The following is a 25,182-nucleotide window of genomic DNA, read 5'->3' on the forward strand; positions in this document are numbered from 1 at the left end:
TTTTTCAACCGAGCAGTGCCACAAAACCTCTGTGTGACTGAGGAGAGGAAGGGAAATGCAGTGAGAAGTCAGAAAAACTTGGCTCTTCGTGTGATCCAGAGAGGTCTTGAATGAGTGCTGTTATTCCTTACACCCGGGTAGCCACATGTGGCTGGCTCAGCGTGGAGACAAAGTCTGGAGAGATGGCTACAGGGTGAGCACATTCCCTAAAGCCTCATTCAGCTCCTTGTCTCCATCATTCTACACCTAAATATATAAATGTAACCTGTAATTAAAGATGTATTTAGCCATTGTAGGTTGATTTTTCTGTTGTGTGAAGATTGTGAGTTTGTTTTGTGAAATCCATGCATTTTTTTCATCCATTTGTCTACAGATACCTGTGTTTTGGGCAATTTCATTTTGTGGTGTTTGCAAGACAGGAAATCATTTTTTTTCCCTGACATCTGTGTCAAATACTTTTGCTCTTTTTTATACTCGTCCAGTGTGGGAGAAGCAGAGCTTATGTACAATGCTAACTACAAATAATGTGGAGTCACTTAGAATCATAGAATCGTTGGGGCTGGAAGAGACCTCAAAGCCTATCCAGTTCCAACCCCCCTGCCATGGGCAGGGACACCTTCCACTGGATCAGGCTGCCCAAGGCCCATCGAACTCAGCCTTGAACACCTCCAGGGATGGGGCAGCCACAGCTTCCCTGGGCAACCTATGCCAGTGTCTCACCACTCTCATCATGAAGAAATTCTTCCTTTTGTCTAGTCTAAATCTGCCCCTCTCCAGTATATACCCATTCCCCCTTGTCTTATTACTCCAAGCCTTCGTGAATAGTCCCTCCCCAGCTTTCTCGTAGCCCCTTTCAGGCACTCAAAGGTTGCCATAAGGTCTCCTGGGAGCCTTCTCTTCTCCAGGCTGAACAACCCCAACTCTCTCAGCCTGTCGTCCTATGGAAGGTGCTCCAGCCTTTGGATCATCTTTGTAGCCTCCTCTGGACCTGTTCCAACATCTCCATCTCCGTCTTACATTGAGGATTCTACTTGAAAAAGTTCTAATCGAAAAGCAGTCCTTTTGGGATGAAGTTTATTCTTAGGGGTTGGTATAAGACTAACATCTCCTTGGTGTGACTGTGTTTTATTGTTCCTAGCCAATGGTAAAATTTTATAAGGTTATTCTAGCCTTAACAATTCACAATCACAGAATTTCCTGAGATAGAAGGGACTCACAGGGACCGTCAAGTCCAACTCCTGTCCCTGCACAGGACAAGCCCAACATTTACACCCTGGGGCTGAGGGCATTGTCCAGTAGTTTGGGGAATATTGTCAGACTCGATGCTGTGACTGTTTCCCCGGGAGCTGTTCCAGTGCTCCACTACCCTCTCGGGGAAGAACCTTTTCTTAATGTCCAACCTCATCCTCCCCTGGCACATCTCCCTGCCATTCCCTCAGGTCCTGTCCTTGGTCACCAGAGAGAAGAGCTCAGTGCCTGCTTCTCCTCCTCCTCTTGTGAGGAAGCTGTAAACTGCAATGAGGTCTCTGCTCAGTCTTTTTTCTCCAGGCTGAACTGACCAAGTGATTTCAGCTGCTGCTCGTACGCCTTCCCCTCTAAACTCTTCATGAATTTTGTGCCTTCCTCTGGACGCTCTCCAGGAGCTTCATATCGTTTTCATACTGTGGTGCCCCAAACTGCACACAGCACTCGAGGTGGGGTTGCACCAGTGCAGAGTAATATCCTGAGTATCTGAAGGTCTGAATAATTCATAAAGATAAATAATCTCCGTTGTGTGCTTCTATGGATTGTTTACTCAAGTTTAGGCAGTGGCTTGTTTTGTTTGCACTAAGATTTTAAGGCTGTGTCTGAAGACTTAAAGAAAACCATTTATTCACCCTATAAATCCCTCATACAGATGCATAATGCTATAAAAAGAAAACTTTGTCACTGAGTTTGTCTAATGAAATTTTAACTGCCAATTAATGCCTGATAACAGGAATCATTTGGCACACTTAAGTATTTCTTTGTATCATTAACAGCTGCTTTATATCAAAAAGGCTTTAGTAGTGATTTTTCTGAGGTGAAAGACTAAGCAAATAGAGGCAAACAGAGGTTGTTTTAATCAGATAGACATCAATTTGTCAGTGTCTGAATGGCCGTCCCTAGGCAGTTCGTTATAGGAAACAACTGTTTAATATTCACATGCCACTGTATCGGCCTTAAGTACTGAACTGAGGGAATTGTGTGTTTGAGAATGGATTGGATAAAGGTAAAGCACCAATAGATTAAGTGGAATTGTTTAATTGTATTATTTATTTTCTTTCCCATTGCAAATCTTGTGTGCTGTATTGTCTCTCCAAACAAAAAGTTGGACTAGGTTCTACTAACTGCAGGTTTGATCTTGGCATTGTACGGCTTAGACACCACTCTGCACAGCCTTTTGAATCTTTATTTTTCCTGCTGTTCATGGGTTTGCCTTTGTTTTCTCAGCATAGCATGTAACTTAAAGAAGAAAAATCAAAGCAATTGTAGGATTTGGGACTTGCCAAAAAGCTACCCCCTCTACTCTGTTCTAGTGAGACTTCAGCTGGAATATTGTATCCAGCTTTGGAGTCCTCAGCACAGAAAGGACATGGATCTGTTGGAGTGAGTGCAGAGGAGGGCATGGAGATGATCTGAGGGCTGGAGCACCTCCCGTACGAGGCCAGGCTGAGAGAGTTGGGCCTGTTCAGCCTGGAGAAGAGAAGGTTCCTGGGAGAACTTAAAGCAGCTTCCAGTCCTGAAAGGGGCTCCAGGAAAGCTGAGGAGGGACTCTTGGTTAGGGGCTGCAGGGATAGGACGAGGGGGAACAGTTTTAAGCTGAGGGAGGGGAGATGGAGATGAGATCTTAGGAAGAAATGTTTTCCTGCTTGGGTGAGGAGGAACAGGTTGGGCTTTGAGGTCCCTTCCAACCAAAATCATTCTATGTTTCTGTGGTTCTCTCATCTCAAACAACATAAAGCTAAGGCGTTTTGTGGGTGAGTGGGGGTCGTCTGCGATTTTTTGTTTTCCGATTCAGCTAGAATGCCAAGGAGGGAGTGGTGGAGATGAGAGGCACTTCTGCATCCTCTGCATTCTACCTGAGACCTAGGCTGGGAAATGGAAGAACCTTTGGCATGCATAATTATTTGTGGCTGCTCCCTTCTTGCCTCATGTCTTGTGCTCTGCCGTGCCTGTGGCATTTGAATGTTATGACGTTTGAATTTTATGGCTAAAATTAGCCTGGTGTAGATTTAAAAAGGTAGGATAAATTATTGTAGTGTTGGAAGTAAATGGTTTATATATCATTATCAGCAACAATTTTGCATTCATTTTTCTGTTGACCTGTGTGTAGGTGACTATTTTGTAATGTAGTTTTTAATGGGTAAAATCCTGACTTCCAGAGAGACTCTTGTTACCGTCCCTGTGTGGGACAAGTAGCTGTTTATCTTGTGTGTTTGTGTTGTGATTTACCTCTGAGGTAAACTGGTTCTTTTTGCTAATGCTACAGCTGCAGGGTCCGGTATCTAGTATTAGAGGTGGTTTTACTTACAACTTTGATATAACCTCTTTTCCCTTGTGTTTTTAATGCAAGCTGACTCCTCCCTACTGAACTCAGTGGATGGATCAGACCCTTTGCAGCTGCTGAAGTGCCAGTTGTGCATGTGGTCTTTCCTTTTGTTGCTGTTTCAGACCTCAAGCACTGGAAGGCATTCTGTGCGGATCACCGGTCTCAGCACTATTGACTTTCGAGCTGGGTTTTCCAGGAATCCAACACTGGACTTCAGAAAAACATCCAGCAGACCAGTGCAAGGTTCGTTCCCATTTTATTCCATGTTAAACTGTAACTGGTATTGGCCCCTCAAAATCAAGGAGGGCTCTGATTATCTCTCTGGGGAGCTTTGTGACGGATCTGGGTCTGCTGTTGGCTGCCTCTTCAGTCTTGAATGTTTGAGACCATACAGTGCTCCTGTTTTATCAGACTACAGTGTTTTTTCATATTAGCTTGGTTTTTTTAATGTCATATTTTTAGTTATGAAATGCCTCAAAACTGCAACTCTTTCTCTTACTTTTGGAGCTCTGGAAAAAGCCTTTGGCTCTGGGGCATTGTGAGGAGTTAATAAAAAGACTGTTATTTCAGAAACACCTATTGGGAATTGGTAGTCTAAACCCAGTCAGCACTGTGTCTCCTGACAGCTAATAAGCAGAGCACAGCTTGGTACGTAAGAGCTGAAACTGAATGGTGCATTCATGGGATGCTGGGCTGTACATATGGAATTTAACCTTTCCTTTTCAAATTATGTATTTTTTTTCCCAGCTCTTAAAATAGCGTGTTTCTGTTTTTCTAGGGATTCCTACTTTCGTCCTGCTCAATACCACAGGGATCGTTCTTCCAGCTAGAGTAGACCGACTGGAACTCCTGAGTATTACAGGGGAACTGCTTAAGACCTTGCCTGTGAAATACTACCCAGACAGAAAGCCCTATGGACTATGGAATATTTCTGACTTCATTCCACCAGATGAAGCTTTTTTTGTTAAAATAACGGGCTATGACAAGGATGATTATCTTTTTCAGAGAGTTTCAAGTGTTTCATTTTCTAGTATTACTCCTGGTAAGAGATTTTAACTTGAATTGAATGTCCACTTGCCATATCTGAATCAGTTAAAATTGATATCTGGTATCTTTTCCTAAATTATGTTAGTGCTTACTGTGCTATTTCCTTCCAGTCTCTTGATGGACAAGTTAATGTTATTATCTACTAAGTATAACTTTTTATCAGAAATTGAGTTTCCTTTTAATAAAAGAAGATGATAGGTTATATGTTAGAAGCTGTCATTAATCTTCTGGGGAATATTTGCTTTCTTTAGATGCTCCAAAAGTTACAATGCCCACCAAGACTCTAGGATATTACTTACAGCCAGGGTCTGTTCCTTGCCATGTAGAAAGTCTTCTACCTTTTATGCAACGTTTTACTAAAAATGGAGTAAAACTGGGAGTGGATCAGTTCTTCAAGTAAGTATTGACTTTTTTTTCTTACAATGCTATTTTATTTCCTATTTATATCTAATGATTTCTATTTATTATTTCCTATCATATACTTTTATATCCCATTAGCTTCATTCTGGTGGTTTTGGTTTTTTCTTATGAACTTCATTGGCAAGGCTGTGTTTAATGAAGAGATTTATAATATACACCTATGCCCATTTGAGGAGGGTGTACGCTCTGTATAGATCATGAGAGTGTGTGGATCTGGCCCAAACTCCTTGAAACGTGTGCACTTAATTATGATGAATTGGATCTAAAAAGCCTAGGAGGTGAATGCTTTTAACTTGTAATTTTGAAGAAGTTTCTTTTTCCTACTTTTAAAAATATAACAGCTTTGTTTTTCTAGATCTCTTCATCCTGTGGTGATCTTGTAAGAAAATTAGGATTTTGATTAATATCCTAGGGCAGTTCTGACAAGTCAGATTCAGGAGACAAGAACCAGTAGCTGAGCACCTCATTCCAGTCAGTGGAACTGAGCACTATCGTGTCTTTAAAATCCATTGTGTTGCAAATGGCCAATCCCACCAACCCAGCAAAGGGCAGAACTGGCAAAAATTGTGACAAGAAAAGCAAGCAATGTGGTTAATTACAATAATAAGAAGAACAATTAAAAAAGTCGTTCTGAATCAACTGATGTTGATGACTTAATCAGGTCTAGTGTCTGATTTGCTCAGCTCTGCAGAATACATCCCTCCAAACTGTGTGTTAACTCATTGCATCCATGTGAATCTCAAGTTTTGGTTCATTTCTGTGAACCACAGCCAGTTGCTGGTAACTCCTCAAGGGAAAAACTGGTCTGGAGTGTGATGGCTCACGGTGACCAAGAGGTTAGACACAACATGAGTGTTGCTGTGCTCTCTGCCAGTGGTTTTGCAGTATCTTAAAACTGGGATATGATTTGGTCTCCGGGCTTTGCCGCTTGGCTAGGGGAGCATGTTTGTTTTTTCCAAACTGATCAGAAAGCTGCTTGATCAACACATTTCATTTTCTGTGAAATGATTTGGGGAAACCAATGACTGGATGCTGAAAAGTGATCAGTTACCCCAAGAACATGTGTTGTGGAGTTGTTTGCAGTTACTGCTCTTTAGAGCCAGGGCAGATGCTCAGCACAAGCCCTGAAGTGGGAATTATTCATTTCTGGCATCCTTGTATGTAATTTTTTTTTTTAATAGACCACCACAGGTCTCTGTTTGCCAGGCTTTTTCACTCTGGACGCATCTTGTTTTATACTTCCGTTCTCAAGGCTTCCACGTTTGACATCTGTTGTCTAGCAGAAGCCAGGAATGAAAAAGAATAGAATTGTGTAACTCCACTGTTGACCTACTTTCCTTGCAGAAGAGAAGTTTCCCACTTTTGGCTTGGAAGAAGCACAACCTTATTCTTTAGCACTGGCAGTTGCTGCCGTTTCCATTTGCCAGCACTGCACTGTAAAGTGTCATGGGTTTGGGAGGTAGGTTGGTTATCTAGAGTAAGAGAGAGGGAGCAGGAAGCCACTTAAGGTCACAGGAAGCTGTTGTGATTTGTGGTGTAACTGGCTTGCCTGTTTCATGGTGCTACAGCATTGGACTTTGATGCTTATTCACTTGTTCTTTCTGTATCCTTTAGGGGTTGATGAATCAATCTATTCAGGCAAACAAAAGAGAGACAAAGCGTTCACTAATTTAGTGTTTTCCCATAATGTGGCAATTACTTGCCAAAGTGATTGTGGATGTTTTGGTGCTAATCAGTTTTGTTTATATGCCATAGCAACAGGCCACAGGGAGCACTGGGACGCTGCAGAGTCATCATCTGTGGGTCTGTTGCACCATTAGCTGTAGAAAATGTAGTTTTGAATCTTCAGAAGCTGCAGGAGTGTTTGGCTTTAAGCACATGTAACCACCAGTCAGCGTAGCTATACTTTAATTCTCTTGGATTTGACACTGTATATGATAGATACATGGTGTTATTGCCCATCAGCCTTGTCCTTGCTGTGACTTACAGAAAAAAAACCTAAGTATTTTTCTGTTATATTTTGTTGCTTGCATGTCTTCTGTACCCCACCCCCATTTTCAGTCTTGAATCCATCAATTCTGTCTGTTTGTTGCACTATTTATTTTTGTATCGCTTGGCAGCAATTGATGTGCAAAATATTGGGTAATTATGGTTCTTGCTGGTCATAAGCTCTGAGGTGCAGCTGGGAGAGCAGAAGCCAATGTCCTCCTCATACAGATACTTCAGATGTTTCTAGGTTTTAAAAGTCTGAGATGGAGGTGATCCCTGCAGTTTAAAAAGTACAGAGACACCTGCCTGGATGAAATCACCAGGTAGCAGGGTAGCTGCTGCCCTCACCCACGTATAAACCAAACAGTGGATTTGCACGTAGAGGGAGAAGGTAGATTGTATTTGGTGGAGGATGGAGTCTCCTTCATGTGCAGCCCCTGTCTGTACCGAAGCGTTTGAGGAGCTCGGGCTGGGAGGAGGAAGCCTTGCTAGGAAGAGCCACAGGTCTGGTACCACAATGTGATTCTACATAGAAACTTGTTGGCATTGAGGGATGGCGTCTTCTCAGGTAGTAAATGGAACCATATCATATGAGCAGCTGAGTGAATGGCTGTGGATACAGTGAGGGTGGTTATCGTGTGACAGCTGTTGACATGTGTTAAAGGCATGTTTGTAGTTGTGCAAGTGAGACATTCTGCAGAAACTTTGAGTTCTTAATGCTCCTGAGAAATCTGACTCTGCGTGTATTGTTTCTGTAAATAAGAACCATAGAGCTAGATCCAGTTTGCTTCATCAGAGGGTCTGGTTTTCCTCTTAATTATTATGAAATTCTCCTGTGCCTGTAGTCAGGACACCAAGTTCTTGTGCCTCTAGGTTCCTTCAGGAATTTAGTGAGTGTCCCCTTTTCTTCCTCCAGAGAGTCCTCAAGTATGAGTTGGGAAATTGCCCAGGTCTCCTTGGCTGATGAAGGCTTTTATGAATGTGTGGCAAGTAGCAGTGCAGGAACCAGCCGTGCTCAGATGTTTCTGGATGTGTCAGGTGGGTCGCAGTCCATCCCTCTATGCCTGAGTGTGGTGATACCTTGTCCTGGAACGTCTAACGGGGAGCAGGGGCACCTGGGGCCAAGAAAACACAGTTCCAGGGTCTAAGTGTATTTTTAATTAATGTGGTTTTCCTCACCCATGTACATAAGTGTGCTGATGTTTATGCAGCATGCCTGTTTTAAATATTAACATTGATTTGTTTTAATTGGGTTCCCCTGTCAGCAGGACTTGCAGAATAGATGTGGCTTGCCAAAGCAGAAATCAAAATATAAGATTTCAATCATTCTCATTTTTATTTCAAGCCATAGAAGCTATGTTTAATTGATTGTATGTATGCATTATCTGATAGGTGAGGAATTGCAGAAGTCGCATTCAAGAGCTTTCTGCCTTTTTTTAAACAAAATTCAGTAAGTTGTAAATCTCTTTTCACCTATTACCTTAAATCTTTTAACAGTGCATAACTAGGATGAAGGAAGTAAAGTTTTAAGTGAGGGCTAGTCATAGAGGTAATTTTGAATAAACTGTAGTATCTGGTGGCTGACCCCAAAATGGCTCTCAATTGTTGTCTGTCCAATAGGTAATCATGTTGTCGTTTATAAAAATCTCATTTTAAAGGGCAGCTCATGATACATCTGGTCATCCATTTAGTATGAGGTGGTGCACCGTACGTTAAAGCAATTTCAAGGCGTAGAGCACTGATATTCCACTTGCTGAGGGAGAGGGAGTTCTGTGTAAGTTAACACCCCGTTCACACTTGGAGTACTTAATCTACTTGCCTTTTAAACAACTCCAGAGATGAGGACTCCACCACCTCCCTGGCAGCCTCTGCCAGTGCTTAAGAACCCTTTCTGTGAAGAAATGTTTCCTAATGTCCAATCTGAACTGCACTGACACAGCTTGAGGCTATTCCCTCTTGTCCTATCACCTGTCACTTGGGAGAACCCAGAACCCACCTCTACAACCTCCCTTTTGATGCCTGTAAAGAATGCAAGAATTGAGAACGGGAATTTCCAAAGTAGAGAGTAAAGCTGGTCTTGTGCGAAGGTAAATGTAAAGCTACATCTGGTGTGCCTGTCAGCCTGCCCTCTGGGACATGCGGGTGCTGGGTTCTGCCTGCGGTGGATGCTGAGCGTTTCAATTGCAGATCAGCTGGAAATGTTTCCCAAGGTATGCTAGTAGGCTTTGCTTCACACAGTCAGTCCTTTTACTCTGTCAGAGGAGTTTAGCTTAAGTAACTGTAAACCAAAATGCACCCCAAGCACAGATGGAGAAAATATAAAACAAGGCATGAGCTTGAACTCCTTCAGCAGACAGGGGAGGTCTTCTGCAGGAAGATGACCTGGAGGGAAAATTAAGAAGAGCAGCTTTTTTTAGGTATGTTACTGGGTGGATGAAAGCCCTGTCCACGCTAATAGCAAGTTTTGTCACTTCATTTTTCATGGTTGCAGTGCAGCCCGAGGGAAAGGGAAAAATGATTTCTGTTTTGAAACAAAGATCCATTCCCTGTAGTCTTCTGCTTATGTTGATCAGGCATCTGTCATGCAGAAAGGCTAGCTGTTGCTCTTGGCCAGGGAAACCACTGAAGTAGGGTCAGTTAATGCGCAGTGGCAGTGAAGATCAAGCTCAGAACAGCAGTTTGCACTCAGCCTTTGGGTTTTATCTAGCTGCTTAAAACTGAAGTTGTCTTTTATCTCCTGTAGTGGCTAATTCAGGTTAGTTAACCTGGATTGTGAATCACAGAATCACAAAGCACTCTGGGCTTGGGCGACCTTTGGAAGTTACCAACTCATAGCTTAAAGGAGATTTAACTTCTAAACTTGATGACGGTTCCAGGAACTTGTCCAATTAAGCTTTTAACGTCCCCAAGGATGGAGATTTCATAAGTTCCACGGGCAGCCTGCAGTGCTTAACTACCCCCACTAGGAAAATATTTTGCATGTCTAGTCAGAATTTCCCCTGATGCTTGTTATGAGCACGGACTCTCATCCTTCCTTTTGTGCCCTGAGAAGACTCCAGCTCTGTTCTCTAAAACAACACACTTCCTAGTGGAAGAACGTGACTACTTTCCCATAACTTTTCTCCAGGCAAAGGTGTTTCTTGCACTGCAGTGTGAGCTGATCCAAAGAAACCAGTGTGGTATCATTGATTCCATGCCAGGCAAACTTTGCAGAGAAACAGCCCTTTTACCAAGTGGTGAATTTGTGGAGAGGAACGTCTCTTTAGTCACAAATACTCAAGTAGAATAAAACAGTAACATCAGTACTTTCCCAAGTCCTAGCTCCAGAGCACTGGTTTGTATTTTGGCTATGAAAATCCTTCAGGCAGATAGGGTATTCCCACATGCTTGTTTCAAACAACGTTTTGGAGGATGAGCAGCTGGTCTATTGTGCCCCAGAAACTGTGAGTATAAAGATTCTTTGTCTAGAAGTTGAAATAATCCTGCTCCTCACAAAGAAAACTGGAGGAGAGTCTTAACTTATTTCTTGTGATATTGGTAGCTCTTAAAATCGAGAGTGGCAGAAGGAAAAATTCTGGTGTCCCCTCATTTACAGAGCACTGAGAGATGGGCTGAGATTGACTCACTGTGTAAACATGAGCAATTAGTTCTGCTTAGAGCCATGTAGAGGATTAATGTGAGGGGAGATGCTTTGAAATCCTCGTGTACAAATACTTGGAAGGAAATTACTTGAAAGTTCTTCTTTAAGCAAAGTAAACAGTCTTTTCAAGTGTTCTGAGTTTGCCCAGCTGACAGGCAGGCTCACAGATAATCCTTTTGGTCAACTGCTGTGTGAGAGGTATTGGAACTGTGTCAACGTTTTCTAGTTTCAGCAAAAGCAAACACTTGAGTTTGACTTGGTTTCCCTAGTTATTAAATCCTTAAAACGTCAAATGTTTGTTAGCTTGCGCAGGCACCTGAAGTGACATGAACCCCAGGGATGCAGCTCGGAGCTGGCTGGGGCGTTGCTCTGTGTGCACTATTGTGAAAGGCTGCTGGAGTCCAGAAGGTGTTGTGCCCCTTTTCATTCAAAAGATGGGGATTTTGGTCCCTTACTGGCCTTCATCTCCCTTTTCTAAGTTTTTTTAAGTGATGTACTTGGTGATGCACCTGTGGAAAGCCTCTCTCTTCACCCAGACAGACCAAAACCTAAAAAGCAGGGTAGGAGGCCCATTTTCAGTAAGCAAGTGCGGCTTTTCTTGACTCTCCTCTGCACGTGTTAGAATGCATGTGGTTGGTGACACAGGGGACTGCTGGTAGGGACTGTTTGTAGGGAAAAGCACCACGAGCTCAGCATGCAACGCGTACGAGTGATTTGTTGCTGTGCAGAGACCTAGCATAAAGCTTGTGAACCTCATCTGAGACCCCACAAGAGACTTAAATGAGGAGGAGTTATGGCTGGCTCTGAGCTTAGGAGTAACTTTCACCCGTCATAAATCTCTAGGATTTTTATTCACTGTTATTCTTGCTTTTCTTAGGATAATTGTTTTTTAGTGTGTACTGATAAAGATTTGGTCTTGCTTTTACAGCTGTCTTATTTCTGCTAAAGCATCCCACTCAGAATATTATTCATCGCAGTTCTTTCTTTTTTCAAGAACCAGTCTGGGGAAAAACAAATGGAATATATATATAAATGTGCACTCATTATAATGACAATGCATAAAGTGATGTGTAGTGTATGTTCTTCCTCAAACATTTAAGTGTCACCTGCTTTATCAGAGATATCTCAAGAAGGATCGGGATTACTGTTCTTATTTAAAGCATCTGTGGTTTCAAAGTTTAATTCCATTACAAATTATTGCAATTGCTTTCTTGCTTTCTTAACTTCACAATGATGTCTAGAGCAGCTGCTGAGTTTGTTTCATTGTTACTGTAAGAAAAGCTTGCTAGTCATAGGTTTTCTTCTATATACAAGTTTTTATAAGTCTAGTGCTTAGCTCAGATCCCACCACGTGTGGTCATGCTTCATTCAGAGATTGGACTTGGAGCTGGTGGTGGCCTTGTCTCTTCCTTCTCTTGCTGTGGGCTCTGAGCTCTTGTTGGCTTTCCCCAGTGCTAGGTGAGCTCAAAGAACACAGAGTTGCTTCCTCTCTTAGACATTATATGAGCCTTCATCCTACACAATATGATGCTTTTGACCTAAATCAGGTGTGTTCTTGTGATGGAAGCTCCTGTCAGGCCGCTTAGTATCAAAGCATGAGGATCCTGCCCTGGGTTCTGTTTTATGCCTTCAGCAAGGTGAAATGAAACCAGATATTAAACCAATACAGCATTGTTTGTTTATTCATTTACACTACAGTGCACTTGAAATTGTTTATCCAGAATCCACAAATGAAGCCATGTTCCCCGATCTTTCTCTTTTAACTTAGTTCTGTGTTCTGTTCTTCCTCTGCAGAGCCTCCACCTCTGATTCAGGTTCCTAATAATGCCACAGTTGTTCCCGGTGAGGGAGCCGTCCTGACTTGCCTAATTTCGAGCACAGTGCGTTACAATCTCACCTGGCAGAGAAACGGCAGGGATGCGAGACTTAAGGAGCCTCTGCGGATAAGGATGATGAGCAACATGTCTTTAGAGGTGAAGAGCGCAAAGCTCATGGATGCTGGCAAGTACGACTGCATCGCTTCCAACGAGGGTGGATCTACCACAGCATCAGTCTTCCTTACAGTGCAAGGTAACAAGAAACTAGGTGTTAAACTTACTCTGTCAGGGTTTTAAACGAGCAGTGGGTGTCTTCAAACAGCACTAGTGCTCGTTTTGTGAAACTGCCTTCTGCCATTTTTCTCTGAGCTGTGGCTGGATCCTCCTCCTGTAGCTGATGTTTGAACTGCTCTATGAGTGGATGGAGCTTCAGGTAGTTCTGTTGCTGGTGTCTCCTCAAGAGTAGAGCACAAACAATCGCACACGCACCCTCTCACATCCCACCCCTCGATACCTGTATCTAACCTCTGCTTTGAGAAATTTACAGCCTGGTTGTGTGGATTACTCTATTTTCCAGTGAAACTGTAGCTACAGTTTTATGCATGTAACTAAACTGGTATAAATTTTGGTGTTCGTCTGGATTATTTTATATCTCTTTATAACAGAATAGTGCTTCTAACTATTTCTGTGCGTTATGTTATTGTGTTTTATAGTGCTAATCAATACAAGCTGAGAACTAATCACACTTTTTTGAAGGGCTAGATTTTATGAAGGTAACGGCTTGGGTGAGACCAAACAGAGTCTAGGGCTGTGCTGTTCCTTCATATCAGGAACAAGCATCAAAAAGTATGGATAAATACGAGAACCCTTTAAAATCTGAAAGCACTGCAGATGTCTCTCCATTTGCCTTGGTCATGGGGAGCTTCGAATTTTTCTTGGTGGGTAAGAAGAGATAGAAATCAAAATGTTTTGGAAAGGGAACTCCTTTTATCTATGTGCAGGTTACTCTGGCAGCATTTTTGCCTGCTGGTTATACTGGGTCGTATTCTGTGCAGAGTGGGTAGCTTCATTAACTTTCTTGCTGCAATTCAAGTGCTTTAACTGATGAAAAACTGAGAATGATGAAAAAAAGAGAGAAATTCAATGAAATTGCCTGGCTGAAGGTGCTCCAAAGAATATAAAGGTCGAAAGTTGTAACAGTTGCTCTAATGGGATAAGGTTTTTCTTGTAGGAAGAACATACTGGTTTGCCAAGGTGGAATAAGTAGATGTGCAACTGGTTATGTAGGACCTATTAAAAACTACAGTGGAATGAAGTGTTTCTTCATTGATCTGTTTGAATTATTCTTAGTGACTACAGCAAATTTTTAACTTAAATTGCTAGCAAGGCTGAAGAGAAAAGCTCAACCCCTACAGGTCTGGAAAGTGTAGATTTAAATTCTACAGGATTTTTCCATTAGGTGGTCATTCAAGGATGTCAAAGGCAGCAGGAGAAGCATCCCGGTCCTTGGTTCATCTGTTCCTGGGACTTAGTATTTTCTCCCCAATGTCTGTAGAGCAGCTGGGAGCTTTAACAGAATGACCAAATTACTTCTGGCAGCTTTTTGTAGTAAAGCTAAAGACGTTTGCTGCTGCCAGAGCGGAATAGTGAGTTTGAAATCACTTAATGTATGTAGAATGATTATATCAAATAGTTGGATATTACATTTTGGCTGGTACTGGTATTGCTAACAGCTTTAAAAGATCGTAGAATCTGAGATAACCTTCTTGGACAGTTTAGGCAGGCTGAGCTGAGAGTCTGAGCTGTGTTTTCTTTCATCCCTGATGAAAGATGCTTAGAAGAGAATAAGAATGTAGGAAATGCTAAAATGCAGCTGAATTCAGATTTCAGCAGTGGCATCTGCCTCTGTTTGGAACACGTCACCTGCTGCCAGCTTTTCAAATGGGTGTGTGCGGAAGCTGGATGGTATTGGGATGGTAGCACATGCTGTTGTTTCTGACTGTTCCAGTTTGCTTGAACGGAATGGTTTCTATCAAATTTCTGGAGGTACTCTGGTGTGTGATTGTCATGTGTGACCTGTAGTGCTTGTTAGGATCTAGAGCAGCATTCAAAAGGACACTTCAGCAACAAAAGAGTAAAAGGTGGCTGTGTGTAAGAAGGAAAAGCTCTGTAGGGTTGTCATTCTGAAGACGGAAATTTGAAGTCTTGTTAATAGATTAAGATACCTCGTGGTTTGTATGGTTGCAAGTACTTCAGAATGTCAAATTAAATTCAAGTTGAAGCACTTTATTGTTGTTGGGGCAGTTCCATATAGATTGCTGGATTTTGGATCATAAGAGAATGAACACTGCTTTCATCCCCATTTTCTTTCTGTAGTGGGAGTTAAGGCAGAGGATAAATGTTGGTAGCTCTAAAAATAACACAGCATCTGCTTTACATGCTGAAGTATGTTGTAGTAAACCCTTGTTTTGAAAGCTTTCAGTTGTATGCTGCTGTTTCTGAAAGGGAACGTTCATCTCATTTTTGTGCCAGCAGCTGTACAAATACAGCCTGAAGCCCTGAATGAGAGCTGCCTTTCCCCCCAAGTCGGGTGTTAAGAACAACGTGCTGTACCCAGCACCAACCATCCCGTGCTCGTACTGAGCATGGCTAGGTGAAGAATCATAGAATTGTTTGGGTTGGAAGGGACCTTAAAGCCCATCCAGTTCCAACCCCTGCCCTGGGCAGGGACACCTCCCACTGGATCAGGCTGCCCAAGGCCCATCCAACCTTGCCTTGAACACCTCCGGGGATGGGACCACCACAGCTTCCCTGGGCAACCTGGACCAAGGCCATCAAGAAGAATTTCCTCATTATGTGTAGAATCTGTTTAGAACTTGTGCTTGTTTGTGGAGTGGGAATACACTACTTGGAGTAGTCTGAAAGGTCACTGGAGGCAATGTTATAAATTTCCAGGAGTAAAAAGCTTTCAGCCTTCTAGTGTTGGTATTGCAGCTCAGTGACTGTAGTGACCAACTCTTGAAGCACACGCTTACCGCTGTACTTTGCTTAGTGCTGGCTGCACAGCATGACTTGCTCAAGTCCTCCCAACAAAGCAGTGCTGTATGGAAACATAAATGAATTTTTAAGGACATTCACTTCTCTTTCAGATGCTTCATCTAATTTATCAGAAGCCTGGAGCAGCTTATTGCAGCCATGTGGGGCTGGAGTGGGAAACATGACGATCCCATAAACTTCAATGATAGATTTCTGACTGATGAGGGGAATTCCATGAGCATGTAAACGCCTTGCAATTTGTTAGCTTTGAAGGCAAAATACAAATTTACTCTGTGTGTATTTATCAGGACTACTTAGATACCTTGGTACCTTGATGTTTTTGTCTTGATGTCTTTATACACAAAAGTAATACTGATTTTTGTGGGGTTTTGTGGGGGGGAGGTGGATGGAGGAATTTAGATATTTAGGCTTTTTTTTTTTTTTTTTAACTGTAACAGTGTGCATGCTGAAAAGATTGCTTTGTGGTGAGTTTTTTCTTTGCCTCACCCCTCCCAAGAATTTAAAATACACACTTAAAACTCGACTCCTTGAAATGTGGGTGATGCCAAATTAGATTGTTATGGTAGTCTTGGCTTTGTATGTTTTCTGCTGTGAGTAAGAGTAGACAATGAAGCACTTCTTTTAATGATCACAACCGCTTTTGCCTCTGAAACACAGCTGTATAACATGTAGAAACTTATGGCTTGTGCTTGTGTTTACATTGGCAATTAGTAGAGATGTTTGCATTTAGTAATCTCGCTGCACGATGAGTTGCAGCAGTAGATTAACAAAGTGAAGCAACACTAACCATTTGTCTTACCGGGAACCATCTGAGGTGCTGTGGTGCCAGCTGCTGCGTGTGGAGCATGTGGATGACCAGCAGGCAGGTCAGTGTCCTGCTCAGCTATGTTTCTTTATAGGTAGAATTAAAACAATAAAGAACAGAACAGAATAGAGTAGTAGAATAGTTCGAGTTGGAATCATAGAATGGTTTGAGGTGGAAGGCACATGGAACAGGTAATCTTGAGTGCTATCATGCAGCACATGCAAGAGAACTGGGTGATCAGGCCCAGTCAACATGGGTTCACAAAAGGCAGGTCTTGCCAAACTAACCTGATCGCCTTCTATGACAAAGTGACTCGGCTGCTGGATGAGGGAAAGGCTGTGGATGTATCTTCCTGGACTTCAGTAAAGCCTTTGACACAGTTTCTCACAGCATTCTGCTTGAGAAACTGTCAGCCTCTGGCCTGGACAGGCGCACACTCTCCTGGGTGGAAAACTGGTTGGCTGGCCGGGCCCAGAGAGTGGTGGGAAATGGTGTGAAATCCAGCTGGAGGCCAGTGACAAGTGGGGTTCCCCAGGGCTCAGTGCTGGGTCCAGCCCTGTTCAATGTCTTTATCAATGACCTGGATGAAGGCATCGAGTGCACCCTTAGCAAGTTTGCGGATGACACTAAGCTGGGTGGAAGTGTTGATCTGCTGGAGGGTAGGGAGGCTCCAAAGAGATCTGAACAGGCTGGAGCGCTGGGCAGAGTCCAATGGCATGAGGTTTAACAAGGCCAAATGCTGGGTCCTGCACTTGGGGCACAACAACCCTATGCAGCTACAGACTAGGAGAAGTCTGTCTGGAAAGCTGCCTGGAGGAGAGGGACCTGGGGGTGTTGGTTGACAGCTGACTGAATATGAGCCAGCAGTGGCCCAGGTGGCCAAGAAGGCCAATGGCATCTTGGCTTGTATCAGAAACAGTGTGACCAGCAGGTCCAGGGAGGTTGTTCTCCCTCTGTACTCGGCCCTGGTGAGACCACTCCTCGAATTCTGTGTTCAGTTCTGGGCACCTCACCACAAGAAGGATGTTGAGGCTCTGGAGCGAGTCCAGAGAAGAGCAATGAAGCTGGTGAAGGGGCTGGAGAACAGGCCTTATGAGAAACGGCTGAGAGAGCTGGGGTTGTTTATCCTGGAGAAGAGGAGGCTGAGGGGAGACCTCATTGCTCTCTCCAACTACCTGAAAGGAGGTTGTGGAGAGGAGGGTGCTGGCCTCTTCTCCCAAGTGACAGGGGACAGGACAAGAGGGAATGGCCTCAAGCTCCACCAGGGGAGGTTTAGGCTGGATGTTAGGAAAAAATTTTTCACAGAAAGGGTCATTGGGCACTGGCAGAGGCTGCCCAGGGAGGTGGTTGAGTCACCTTCCCTGGAGGTGTTTAAGGCATGGGTGGATGAGGTGCTGAGGGACATGGTTTAGTGTTTGATAGTAATGGTTGGACTCAATGATCCGGTGTGTCTCTTCCAACCTGGTTATTCTATGATTCTATGACCTTAAGGTCCATCCAGTTCCAACCCCCCTGCCATGGGCAGGGACACCTCCCACTGGATCAGGCTGCCCAAGGCCCATCCAACCTGGCCTTGAACACCTCCAGGGGACGGGGTAGCCACAGCTTCCCTGGGCAACCTGGGCTAGTGTCTCACCTCTCTCATGGTGAAGAAATTGCTCCTTATGTCTAGTGTAAATCTGCCTCTCTCCAGTTTATCCCCATTGCACCTCGTCCTATCACTCCAAGCCTTTGTGAACTGTCCCTCCCCAGCTTTCTTGTAGCCCCTTCAGGCACTGGAAGGTCGCTATAAGGTCTCCTTAGAGCTTTCTCTTCTCCAGGCTGAACAACCCCAACTCTCTCAGCCTGTCCTCGTATGGGAGGTGCTCCAGCCCTCTGATAATCTCTGTAGTCTTCTCTGGACCCGCTCCAACATCTCCATCTCCTTATGTTGAGGATTCCAGAACTGGACAAAATACTGCATATGAGGTCTCCCAAGAGAGGAACAGAGGGGCAGGATCCCTCCCCTTGCCCTTTTGGCCACGCCTCTTCTCATGCAGCCTAGGTTTTTAAGCTGTTTTTCAGAAACCAGCCTCTTGCACAGCAAATGTGGAATAGCAAAGGGTCAGGAATGGCCTGAGCAGCCTTTCTGGAATTCTCTGCCACGCAAGAAGACAAATGAGGATCCCTAAGTTCGTTTGTCTTTTCTGTGCAGCCGCTGTTTGTAACTGATGGGGAAAATGTTTGCGTTATTAGACTAATGACTCTTATAGCCTGATTTCATGAGTTGGCCTGATTTTATTGTTTGGGAGGCTTGTTTTGATAATATTCCATGGGTGAGATCCTCTATGGATCAGTACAACAACAGCAGGACAAACAAAGCTCGCTCTTCCAGCTAGAAATATCTTAACATTTTCTATGTCTTTTGAATAGTTTGTTACAAATTCAACTAAATAAGCGGTGATTGAACTTTTGGTTTGGTTTTTTTTTTATTGCATTAAGATTATGCATCATAGGAGAAGCTCCTACTCCATATATCCCGTGTCCTAACTTGATGAAAGATAAAAATTTAGAGTGTTAAATAAAAAAGGAAACTAGTGTTATGAGTCTTAATTTCTATCATTTGATTTATTGCTCTTGCTTATTTTTTTCTTGCTGCCTTCTCACAGGAAATGTAGGCTTTTAGGAGGTTTTCTAGGAGGAGTTTTGGAGAAGTGGAACTATAGCATCAATACTTCTAGATGTCTTCTGACCTACACCAGCCTCTGGTTCAAGACAAATCATGTGGATCTCTTGGAAAATAGCTTCTGGCAGGGTATTTGATGTCTGCTACTGCAACGGTTAATAAAAAAGCACAAGGAATACATTAGGTATTGCATTTGTAGCTCTAAGGAAGCTGCTGGATTGGCGGCCCTGCCGAGGGGGCTGTGTGCAGTCCTCGGGAAGGCACCGGAGGGTGAACAAGGTCAATCTGCATTTCAGTCTGACACGTGGAGATGGGGCCATATCCCCTGGGAAGAACCCACTCCCTTCCAGTGGTCAGTCCCCTATCTCACTGTCTGTGAAGTACTGCTTTTCCAAAGCAGTGTCTCTTTATCTGCAGTGTCAGTGCTGCTCTGCTGGAGCAGGAAGCCTGACTTTTGTGTTTCCAAACGTGTTGTGGTTTTTCATGAATCTACCATCTCCTAGGGCTGAGAACAGACCCGAGGCAGGGACGTGAGGAGGAAGGAACCCATTTCCTTTCTCTCTGCAGGTCTCTGTCCTGGTCATTGTAAAGGTCAGGCATGTGGTATGTGTAGAGTCAGATGCTTTCTTTATGGCCACAGCTGGTGAATACTTACTCTATGCTTACTTTTTGCTGGTAGAGCCTGCATGTGGACAGTGAAGTGCAGGGAGGTTATGGAAAATAGTTTTGGCAAGGAGATCTTTTGACTGCAGTGCATATCTGCATGTCTTATGGGAAGTAGTTCTTTTGGCTGCAGAGGGAGATGTTTGGTTACAGAGAGAGAATAGAGGGTCTGTCCCTTGTTCTCTTCCACAGCACATTTTGTTAGCATGGGGATGGATGCTGCCTAGCCTCCACGTGGAAAAACTAAGACATATCTATGAAACTCAGAGTAGCGCAAGAATTCATAGACAACACTGTGGACACACAGGACTTGGGTCTAAAAAGAATTCATTTTTCACACCATTGCTACAGTTCCTGTATTTGTAAAACAGGGCTTTGTGAGAAGCATCAGTTCCCACAGCATCTGGGTAGTTAGAAGCCCGAGGGAGTGCATCCTGCCCTATCCCAGCAGGTCAACCTGTTCTGTCCTGCGGCAGCAGGGTGTGTGGGTAGTGCTGGGGAAATGGCAGCTTGTGCACACCCCCTGGCTGGATGACGGGAGGGTCCCAATAACGCTCCCCCTCTGGCCCTGTAGAAGTTAAATTGGTCCTTGGAGGCTCTGTGGGATCTCACAAAAGCAACCGTGAGAGCTGCTGTTTGCCTTTTACCTGACCTGCCGCATCAGCGGGTGTGGAAAAGGAGATGCAGCCTTGTGCAGCGTTGCCTTCGCAGAGTGCCAGGGAAAGGATGATGAGGGATAGCACACACTGCGTGGTCCAGGGTGGGCTGGGAAGGAGATCAGTTGGAACTTGGCACCTGAGTGAGACGGCTGGCAGGGGAGTGAAGCAAGGTAATAATGTCCAAACACAATTTTGCTTTTGAATTAGGCTTACTTCATTGGTGCCAGAAGTACGAATGAGTGTGGCTGGACGATGAGTGCTGAAGCCTACTTTTTGCTGATCCCTGTTGAATGTTTTGATCTGTATTTATGCTGTAATGAATCTGTTTTCAGGTTGCTATTCAAACAGAAGCCTTTAGCAGCTTTTCTGTTCTTGTGCAATTTTTCTTCTACGTTTCTTTCATTTGGCTTGTGAACAAAAGTAGAAAATACTGTACTGAACATTAATTCCAATGCATATTGCTGAAATATAATTGAAACTTCATAGCAGTCAGAGGAATGGAGTGGATTTGGGTTGTGAATGTCTCAGGTTATGTGTGTTTTTATTGTTATGACATGACATTAGGTTATAATGTGAATTGTGCATCAAAGTAGAAATTATGGTCTGGGAGGAATTACAGAATCATAGAATAGAATCATAGACTAGTTTGAAGTGGAAGGGACCTTAAAGATCACCCAGTTCCAACCCCCTGCCATGGGCAGGGACACCTCCCACTGGATCAGGCTGCCCAAGGCCCATCCAACCTGGCCCTGAACACCTCCCTCATTCTAGCTGGTAGCCCAACTGTCGCAGCTGTGTATATTTACTTCTGTCTATTCATTTCTTTGCCGATATGTTAAATACAAATATTTCTTCCACCTTCTTCTACTCACCCGATGCTATCATGGTGTGAAAATAAGAGCCTGGGCAACAGCGTGTTGCCCAAGTGTGATGTGTGGTTGCCATCCGAGCCAAAGTTTCCTAATACCAGCAGGAGAGGTACCCATCCTGAAGCCCAGAGCCTGCAGAATATCTTCCATTCTCTCTTGACAGGCTTTAAAACAAAATAAAACAAGAGCTGAGCAAGCTGTGCACATCATGAATCACTTGAGGACGTTTCTGTAACTTGCATCCACTTCTTGCCTCTCCCTGCCCCCTTGGATCTGGTTTTAATCCTGGTGCTTCTGGAGCCAGGGCTCCACCTTCCCCTGGTGCCTTTCTTCTGACAGCTCAGGGGGTTCAGACCCATTAGGAGATGCAGAGGAGCTTTTCAGGGTCATGCAGCTTTTTATTAAATATACTGTACAAGTGAAAAAGTCATGAACTTGGGGAAGGTTAACGGACATCGGTTTAAGGAAATGGTAAGGCATTGTATGCATTTGTGTTTACAATTTTGCAACTGTGTACAGATGAGTTGCTGTGTATTGTTTAATTTATTCCTTCCCTTTGGCTGTGTGGTTTGTATACATGTTTACTTACACATCTCAGGATCCTTTGTAACCTCACACGCCTTGGTAGTGACTGGGAACAGAGGCATCGAGTCCTGGCAGGAGCAGTTCTGCTTCCCAGAGCACCAGTGCCACGCTGCACCAGAGATCAGAAATTACATCGCTCTTTGAAAGAGAGAGTTTATGTGCATTATAGGGGCCTGCAGATAATTCCACATGGAACACTAACAGATGTGAAGCATTCATGAAACTCAAACACAAAAGTATTTTAAATAAAAATGTACTAAAAATGTTAAAGTTATGACTATGACTTGCGTGCTGACTTTACTACAAATATTTTTCAAAGCTACTTATGCTCCTAGGGAGCCTCGCTTTCCTGTTCAGTGAGGTACTCTGTAGGAACTGCGGTTGTGGCAGACTGGTGTCCGTGGAACAGTTAAGTACTGCTGTGTGGTGTGTTATAATTATTCCGTATTATCAAGTGGACCTGCAGAGGCATGGATGCCTCATTAAACTCAGCAGAATGTAACTCAACTCACAATATCTATAGACTTACCAGGTTCTGTTTCCAAAGCCTGTGCTCCTCTTGATAAACCCTGTTCCATAAAAGGTGAAGAGGTCTGCTCCTCTTCCCTGTGCTTTTAATTTGGTGTTTGAGTGTTTGAAAACCATTTAATCTCTCATTATCTAGGGTTTCCTACCAGTCACTAATCTCCTCTCATTAAGATGTGAGATTGTTTTCTGCGCTCTGTGCTGCCATGACATTTGTTTTAAAAGCTGCTGCCCGAGTCCCATGGTGTTTGTCCCTTGCAAGGAGGCAGCTCCTGCCTTGCCTCTGTCCTCCTGTCACAGCACCATCTGCTGCAGGGAGGTGCTTCTTCCAGGCCAGAAACACTGTGGGTTCTGGTTAAGGGCTTTTTAGAATCATAGAATCACCAGGTTGGAAGAGACCCACCAGATCACTGAGTCCAACCATTCCTATCAAACACTAAACCATGCCCCTCAGTGCCTCATCCACCTGTTCCTTAAACCCCTCCAGGGAAGGTGACTCAACCACCTCCCTGGGCAGCCTCTGCCAGTGCCCAATGACCCTTTCTGTGACAAAGTTTTTTCCTAATGTTCAGCCTAAACCTCCCCTGGTGGAGCTTGAGGTCATTCCCTCTTGTCCCTCCCCTGTCACTTGGGAGAAGAGCTCGGCACCCTCCTCTCCACAACCTCCTTTCAGGTAGTTGGAGAGAGCAATGAGGTCTCCCCTCAGCCTCCTCCTCTCCAGGATAAACAACCCCAGCTCTCTCAGCCGTTCCTCATAAGGCCTGTTCTCCAGCCCCTTCCCCAGCTTCGTTGCTCTTCTCTGGACTCGCTCCAGAGCCTTAACGTCCTTCTTGTGGTGAGGGGCCCAGAACTGAACACAGGATTCGAGGAGCGGTCTCACCAGTGCTGATTACAGAGGGAGAAGAACCTCCCTGGACCTGCTGGTCACACCGTTTCTGATACAAGCCAAGATGCCATTGGCCTTCTTGGCCACCTGGGCCACTGCTGGCTCATGGTCAGTCCCTATCAACCAATGCCCCCGGGTCCTTCTCCTCCAGGCAGCTTTCCAGACAGACTTCTCCTAGTCTGTAGCTGCATAGGGTTGTTGTGCCCCAAGTGCAGGACCCAGCATTTGGCCTTGTTAAACCTCATGCTATTGGACTCAGCCCAGCGGTCCAGCCTGTTCAGATCCCTTTGGAGCCTCCCTAGCCTTTTTAAGTAACAAAGTCACAAAACTTGGGCAATCATTTTCCTCTCGGCAATGTAAAGGGTGTGGTGTTAGTTCCGCCAGAAAGGCATTTGTGGTAGCACTCTGAATTGTTTCTCTTTGCGTGGTGGGCAGCCTGAACTTGGAAGACTGATGCTGTTCACCCGGATGTTGCATTGCATCATGCCTTCATCGTGTCCCTCGTGGATTGTGTGACACACAAATACCAGCCACGAAAACCCATCAGGTGGCACCCAAGGCTTTGTTGAAATCCATAACATCTCCTGGCACTATTAACACTGCAGGCTCAGGTATCTCCAACATGATTTTGCTGCTGGTGTAGTTCTCTGTCTGCACATAGAATCATAGAATAACTAGGTTGGAAGAGACCTACCGTATCATCGAGTCCAACCATTCCTATCAAATGCATTGTGACTTGTGTTTTCTTTGCTCAGGCGGCATTCTTAGCGTTGACCTGACAGAAGGCTTGTGGTCGTTGGCCTTCATTTGCAGGAGTCTACACAAATGTGACTCAAATTGGTTAAAATTGGCTCTGTTGCTGCTTTGCTGAGTTTTAACCATGCCTTAAAAAGTCCAAGGCAATTACTGTGTAATTAGTATGCTCAGGTTGAAGCTGTGCTGTCATATTTCTGTTCAAAATGGTGACCTGACACTACTCACTCTTTCTTCAGCCTGGAATTGTGACTGTGGTGGATCACATTGGTGAGCTCTGCTTGGTTCTGGCAGCTTTTTATCAGAATTGGTGGCCACATTTGGGAGGTCCAAATTCTCAGAATTCTGAGCATCTCGGAATAAAACAAATGGTGTAGGCATATAAGTTAATTTGGTCTCTGTCCCCTGAGTCCCGACTGACTGACTTTTATGCAGGTACACATGTATTACGCTAAGATGTTGAAGGTGTGTATTAGAGAAAGCGAGGAACGTGACCTCTCTTAGCCTGTTTTCTCTCTGCAGAGCTGTTTGAAGATGGGAATGAAGTGATTATTATAACCTGTAAGTGTTTTCTGAGTAGGTATTTTTAATTGCTGGTTTTAATTTCTTTCTCTAGAACCACCCAGGGTGGTCATTTCACCCAAGAATCAGACTTTTACCGAAGGCTCTGAAGTGTCTATAAGATGTTCTGCAACAGGTTATCCACAGCCAACAGTGGTATGGACACACGATGACATGTTTATTATTGGTTCAAGCAGGTAGGGGTTATAGCTTTTGCTGTTTATTTTTTTTCCAGTGTGAGAAAGCAGCTTTGTGGAATGCCAAAATATTCTGACTATTTCTTCCCTAGGAGCCTGTGAGTTTTGGAAGCATTACCTCAACCTTTGCCTTTATAATCTTTGATTTCAATTTGTTCATCTCTCAAATAGAAATACTTTAGTTCTCTTCTTCAGAAGGCTTTTTGCAAGGTTAGATTAAATGCTTTTTAACAAGATGCATTGATACTCTCTGGTAAATATAATAACAGTGTATTTTATCACGAGAAGAAACAGCAATCACAGAAGCATAGAATAGTTTGGGTTGGAAGGGACCTTAAAGCCCATCCAGTTCCAGCCCCCCCTGCTATGGGCAGGGACCCCTCCCACTGGATCAGGCTGCCCAAGGCCCATCCAGCCTGGCCTTGAACATCTCCAGGGATGGGGCAGCCACAGCATCCCTAGGCAACCTGTTC

The 25,182-nt window shown here is 44.1% G+C and overlaps 1 protein-coding gene across 1 annotated transcript in view; it reads left to right on the top strand.

Annotated features, from left to right (window-relative positions):
• HMCN1 (hemicentin 1) overlaps positions 1–25,182 on the top strand; it is a 201,198-nt gene that overhangs the window by 56,116 nt on the left and 119,900 nt on the right. The window contains exons 7-12 of the mRNA XM_069862338.1: positions 3,694–3,814; positions 4,350–4,613; positions 4,870–5,014; positions 7,944–8,065; positions 12,462–12,737; positions 24,568–24,709. Of these exons, the coding sequence (XP_069718439.1) occupies positions 3,694–3,814; positions 4,350–4,613; positions 4,870–5,014; positions 7,944–8,065; positions 12,462–12,737; positions 24,568–24,709 (1,070 nt within the window). The remainder of the gene's footprint in view (positions 1–3,693; positions 3,815–4,349; positions 4,614–4,869; positions 5,015–7,943; positions 8,066–12,461; positions 12,738–24,567; positions 24,710–25,182) is intronic.

This window comes from Phaenicophaeus curvirostris, chromosome 8 (assembly GCF_032191515.1).
Source record: "Phaenicophaeus curvirostris isolate KB17595 chromosome 8, BPBGC_Pcur_1.0, whole genome shotgun sequence".
NCBI lineage: Eukaryota > Metazoa > Chordata > Aves > Cuculiformes > Cuculidae > Phaenicophaeus > Phaenicophaeus curvirostris.